The sequence below is a fragment of the Glycine soja genome, unplaced genomic scaffold, assembly GCF_004193775.1.
Source record: "Glycine soja cultivar W05 unplaced genomic scaffold, ASM419377v2 tig00106121_1_pilon, whole genome shotgun sequence".
Lineage (NCBI taxonomy): Eukaryota > Viridiplantae > Streptophyta > Magnoliopsida > Fabales > Fabaceae > Glycine > Glycine soja.
Window position 1 is genome coordinate 8,333 of NW_021144625.1, and position 6,103 is coordinate 14,435.

General features: G+C 31.8%; 1 protein-coding gene across 1 annotated transcript; it reads left to right on the forward strand.

Moving 5' to 3' along the window:
- The first annotated feature begins 1,493 nt into the window (after positions 1-1,493).
- LOC114404738 (protein ULTRAPETALA 2-like) lies at positions 1,494-4,570 on the forward strand. The gene is made up of 4 exons (XM_028367567.1): positions 1,494-1,572; positions 2,298-2,366; positions 3,433-3,760; positions 4,396-4,570. The coding sequence occupies exons 1-4, from the start codon at positions 1,494-1,496 to the stop codon at positions 4,568-4,570; spliced, it is 651 nt and encodes a 216-aa protein (XP_028223368.1).
- Positions 4,571-6,103: the final 1,533 nt, after the last annotated feature.

Here is a 6,103-nt window from a genome sequence, read left to right on the forward strand (position 1 = left end):
TCATAATATGATTAAAGAAATAAAAAATATATAATTAAATTCGTGATATACCATATACCTACATATTCAAAAGACGCATAAAAGTAAAATTTTGTGTAATTTTTTCCTTCAAAAGATGATGCTACACCTACCATTGTATTTCAACGGGTGCAAAATGAATTGGGTGAAAAAAGTATAATCATGATTGGTTACATGAATTGCTTTTGAATTTATAATCACGATCGGTTTTTTCGATCAATCAATTTCTATTAATACAAGCATATTGAATTTTTTTTCCATTCCATTCCTCATCAAAAGCTACAAAATATATTTCCGCAACTACCCACATATTCTTTCTTTTGTATATCTAAAGATAATGATAAAGATAAAGTAATTTCATATTACATTTCATACGGAAAACTATAAGTTTATAGGATTAAAGAAATGTGGTCTTATTAAATACAGTTTTCAATTTTAGTTCTATTTAATTTTGCACATTCAACTTTTCCTATTAAATGCAAAAACCCTCATGCAGGGTTGGTCAATCACACGACCCCTCCGTAATTTATTTTGTAAATCAATCAACGTGGGTTATAGCTAGATAATTAAGGAATGCTTGGTCACTATAGAGATTTCAGGTAATATATCAATTGATTGACATACACTTTTAATATCAATTAATTTGATTATTAAAAGGAACTAAATTTATGCATAAAAATAGAAGTATTAATTAATGATGTAATTAAGAGATGCTTGAATATTACAAGAGCTACGTGACTTTTTTTTGTTGAAGTTAAGCATTTATATGATTAATGAGTATTATTAAATAATAAAAAAATTATTTAAATTATCTCTTAAAAGAAGACAGTTAGTCATGAAGAGACAAATCCTTTATCATAATGAACACATAACTTCTAGTTTTTTATTTTCAGCATCTAGTTTTAAGAGAAGTATTTGATCGTCGTCTAATTATCTTTTACTAAAATACATTCTCAATTATTTTAATATTTATCATGATCAACATCTCATTATATGTAGCTAGGATGACGTTCAAATAGTGTGCAATACACTTGGTCAATTGTGTTTTAAACATTTATTATTTTTTATTACACTTTAATATAAATTTATCATGAAAACGTAAAAATTAATGTGATTTGTATTTTATAGAAAAATATTTATCACTTACTTCCAAATTTCATTTAATAAATGACTATTAATATACTTTCTTTTATGATCATCACAGAACATTTATTTTATTATATTTTAAACTATGAATAAATTAATAGTGTATTTAATTATTACTTCTTTGGCTTTTTTGGGATTCAGATTTGAGAAGAAAACAGTCCATACCAAAATCCCTAAATCAAATGGTCGAAGAAGAATCTGGACTACCTATAGTCAATTTGCATGCATCTCATTGTGCAGTCATGAACTTAAGGCTCCAATTTTTATTTATATATATTCAGTAGTTTTGGAAGGATTGAAAAATAAAATTAAGGATTTTCTTTCCCCATATGACTGCAGGTGATCCACCCCAGCAGAAGACAAGTCAAGGAAATGAGAAAAAGAAAGAAGATGAGAATATTACTCAAGGTTAGTGTGATTTTTCTAAAATAGATTAATTTGCTTAACTGTTTTATGTTTACATATGGTTTCAAAAGGTAGCTGAATTCTATGCATTCAAGCGATATTTCTCTCTTTTACAAACATAGTTATAATTTGATGTGTATTTAGCTTTAATGGATTTTATTGATTATCAAAGTAATTTTGAAAGAAGTGAAAAATAAAATTAAGGGTTTCCCTTCTCTCGATCTCATTACAGGCGATCCACCTCAAGAGGAGAGAAGTCTAAGAATCAAGATAGAGGAAGAACTCAAGAATATTACAGAAGGTTAGTGTGATTTTCTTTGAAATCATCACATCACTTTTCTTTCAATATATTTTCAACTATGAAGAAATTAAGAGTGTGTTTAATTATTATTTCTTTGGCTATTTTGGGATTCAGATTTGATTTCTTTTAATGTGTCCGATTTTATTTAAAAAAATGGTTATAAATTATATTTTTGCAACATAGTTTATAGGCACATTAGACAACATTGAAAGTTTTTTTCATTGTGAAATTCCTATTTGAGAAGAAAACAGTCCATACCAAAATCCCTAAATCAAATGGCGGAAGAAGAATTTAGACTACCTACAGTCAATTTGCATGCATCTCATTGTGCAGTGATGAACTTAGGGCACCCATTTTTTTATATTTACTTAATTTAAGAAGGATTGAAAAATAAAATTAAGGGCTTTCTTTCCTCATATGATTACAGGTGATCCACCTAAACAGAAGAGAAGTCAAGGAAATGAGAAAAAGACAGAAGACGACAATATTACTCAAGGTTAGTGTGATTTTTCCTAAATCAATTATTTTCCTTAAGTGTTTTATGTTTTCATATGGTAACTCAAAGAGAACAATGGAGATAAATCCAACTTAGGTATCTGGTATAAATAAATAAAGAAACATTTTGAAAAGAAAATCCTCAATTTAGTCTTTTAAGGTTACATGTGTATATCAGCATTTCTTCAAAGATTTTTCTGTCATAATTTGTAGTTTTCAAAAGTTTTTCTCCACAATGATTAAATTAATTTCACATTTCAGCCATTCTACCCCTACTATCATGTGTATATCAGCATGCATTGTTTTATGCCTACTTGATGATTTTCCATTCTTTGTTGTGTAATAATATTGTCACATAACTAGTTCACAATTTTACACCATTATGGGAGTGAACATATTTTAGCTAGTTTCATTTTTTACCATAATTCTTGGCTTGTAAATATGTTCATGATCAAATAAACAGGGCAATCAAAACGAAGAAAGCAATTTAGGGTTGGAGATGATGGTAATATATTATTTGATGAAGAAGAGCTCAAAATGATCCTAGATTTTAAGAGAGGTGAGGACTATATTGAGGTTCTTTGTGGCGCTACAAACAAAAAATATGGAGATTATGTTGGGAGGCTAAAAATTAATAACGAAGGTCAATATTTCATCACTTGTGAGTGTTGCCCTGAGTGTCCCTTGGGTCAGTTTTCCACTTCAATTTCTCAATTTTTTTTATTTTGCAATAGTATAATTGGTCTCTAATGTTTCAAGCAAGTATTTTTGTTTTGTATTGTTATAATTGTACAATAAAAAAATAATGGAACAGGAACTGCAGAATCTGTTGATCTTTTTTAGAGCCTTATTTTCGTAATTTGGAAAAAACAAATAAATAGCAGATATATAGATTTAATTTTATCAAAAAAAATATCTGTGAGACAGAATCACTATTTCTTTTCATTATATTTTATTGCAATATAAATTATTATTATAAATATAATTTCGATCCTATGCATTATTTGTTGGTGGAAACGAGGGAGAACACTGAAGTTAGTGGAAACATGTTTGTTTGTAATAATCAGTGAATGTCACTCTAGAAGCATTTGAGAAACATGCTTTAAGGGAAGGGAGCGGAAGGTGGAAGAGAAACATCTGGGTTCATTGTGAAGACGAAGACAAAGTTCCACTCTGGAAGACACCTCTGATAAAGTATTACACACACCAGGCAAATGTGGCTAACCGGAAAGACTCTGCAATGAGGAAACAAAACTTTCACAGGGATGAGTTCCTACGTTGCACGAGATGCGGGAAGGAGCGCAGGTTCCATCTCAAGAGCAGACCAGACATTAAGAACTACCATGATGCTTCAAACAACAAATGCTGGAATTGTTCTCTTTGGCCTTATCAAAAGTAAGTTGCTCAATCCCAACTCAAGCTATATGATATTCAAGTTCATGCATGATTAGTATTTTCTTGTGAGCATAGTTGGTACTTAGTCTTGCAAAACACATTATATGCTGGAAAAAGATACTGGGGACTCACGATGTGTCAATAAGAGATAGAGAGACAAAAAGGATGAGCGATAATTGATATTTTACTAAAAATCACAAATTCCTTCAACTAGAGACAATCCAGCTTTAGTAAGGTAGGATAATTGATTATTGCAACAACGTTTTTTTTCCAAGTAATTAACAACATCAACATACCTATAACTTAGATTTAAGACCACTTGTTATGAACAACTTTATGTCAGATTGTCATCCATGGACTCAGAGATGGAGAGATAAATGACCGATGTGATTAATGGTATGATATGAAAGAATGATAAAGAGAAATCAAGGTGTATGTACAATTTGAGTGTCCAAATATTGCGACTCTTGTATGTTAGCTAAGGGGCAAGCCAAACCGTATATAGATTGAAAAGTGACTCACGCTAGCTTATATTGCATACAGTAAACTTGAACAATATAAGAAGCTATATTCTAGTTGAGAGATCTGCTCAAATATCAATTCTAATTAATCATGTGAAAATTTTAATTTTTCAGAATAACATGCGATGATGATGAAGAGAGATCAAGTCTGAAAGCAAGCAGGGGCTGTTCTCGTTCTTCAACTTGCCAAGGCTGCTCAACTTGTTACTGTGAAGGGTGCATCAAGTGCCGCTTTGAGGATTGCAATTGCCAAGAATGCAGAGACTTTATGCTATATGCTAAACCTTAACTAGGCTCTGCAAAGTGCCATTTCTTAATTGACTCATTTGGCACCTACATGAAGACATGAAAACTATATGATGTTGCGGAGAAACTTTGGACCTCTTTATTACTGTTTAAGAAAGCTGTGACTTTTTTCTTTTTCTTTGGAGAACTTCTTGATGGTACCATCTTGGTCTTTCATATGATCAACTCAGAACTAGTTCTCTTTGAATAATATTGAGCTTGAAATGGTACTCAACTTAAAGTTTTCTTTTTTATATTATCTTTTTATACTACTGTGTTTTGGAGGTGGATTGACGCTTATGCCTACAGCTGTTTCTGATCATCTAGGATGATTAATTTATGTAACACTGCAAGAAAATTATAGCATTGTGTAGGAAATAACACATAGACTAGTGGTATAAGGGGGCAATTTTCACCTATCAAACTAGCTTTTAGGAGTTGAGTAAGACCTAAACCTGAATGCTAATATGGCTTCAAAATAAGGGTTTTTGTTGGCCTATTGGGTCACATGTTATCAGGCTGTTATCAAACCTCCCAAAGATGCCTCATCCTGCAAAGTTCATAACTGAGACGTCCATCTCCCGACTTGCAGGGGTGACATCAACTAACTGGTAGTATGGTGAAAATATAAGTGACGACAATCCTTACCTTGAGTTAGTTTTTTCAATTAAGTCCAAACCTAAATTCTACAGATTGTGACTGCATCTCCATCGAGGTTGTTAATTGAAGCTTGAGATTTTCTTTATTCCCATTGAGTTCAAACTCAGAATTACATCATAATAAAGGGGAAACGAAGCACGTGTAGATGGAGGCGTTGGCTTTGTATGCGAGTTGCTGGTACAGGATGTTGTGGGTTAGGGTGAGGAAGGGACGGTGAGGCTTTAGGGTGGGAGGACCTGTGGCGGTGACTATGTGACTTTGGGTTCGGTGGCAGAGTATCAAAGTGAGCCTGATCATGAAATGTGGAGAGATTCTTACCTAATTAGGGTTCATGACATTGAGAGAAGAATGAGGCAGGTAGAGGGCAAGAGACTATGTGTTTTAGAAAATTTGACAACATTAGGTTTTGTATTAACCATTGTTAACGCACGTCAACCGACCTCAGTTTTGGTCAAAAATGAAGTTAAGGGATACACACAAGATCGGTTTTTAAAAAACTGATGTTAACAAAGTCCTTTTGTTAACATCGATTTTCATAAAACCAATGTTAAATTGATGATGTTAAAATTATATTTTTTTAGTAGTGTTTGGTCTCGCATCATCATTATTGTAGGTTATTCTGAAAAATGAAAATTCTCCCATTATTAATTAGAATTGATATTCGAGTGACCTCACAACTAGAATATGGCTTCTTACACTATTCAAGTTTACTATATGCCATATAAGCTAATGTGAGTCACCTTATCAATCTATATACAATTTGGGTTGGCCCTAAGCTAACATACAAGAGTCGCAATATTTAGACACTCAAATAGTACATACACCCTTGATTTCTCTTTATCATTCTATCATATCATACCATTAATCAATTCAGTCA

Excerpts from the sequence above, each read along its gene's own strand:
- LOC114404738 (XM_028367567.1), top strand. The coding sequence starts at position 1,494 with ATGACTGCAGGTGATCCACCCCAGCAGAAGACAAGTCAAGGAAATGAG. Across the intron at positions 2,367-3,432 it reads AGACGACAATATTACTCAAG|TGAATGTCACTCTAGAAGCA; the intron begins GTTAGTGTGATT and ends TGTAATAATCAG. Across the intron at positions 3,761-4,395 it reads TCTCTTTGGCCTTATCAAAA|AATAACATGCGATGATGATG; the intron begins GTAAGTTGCTCA and ends TTAATTTTTCAG.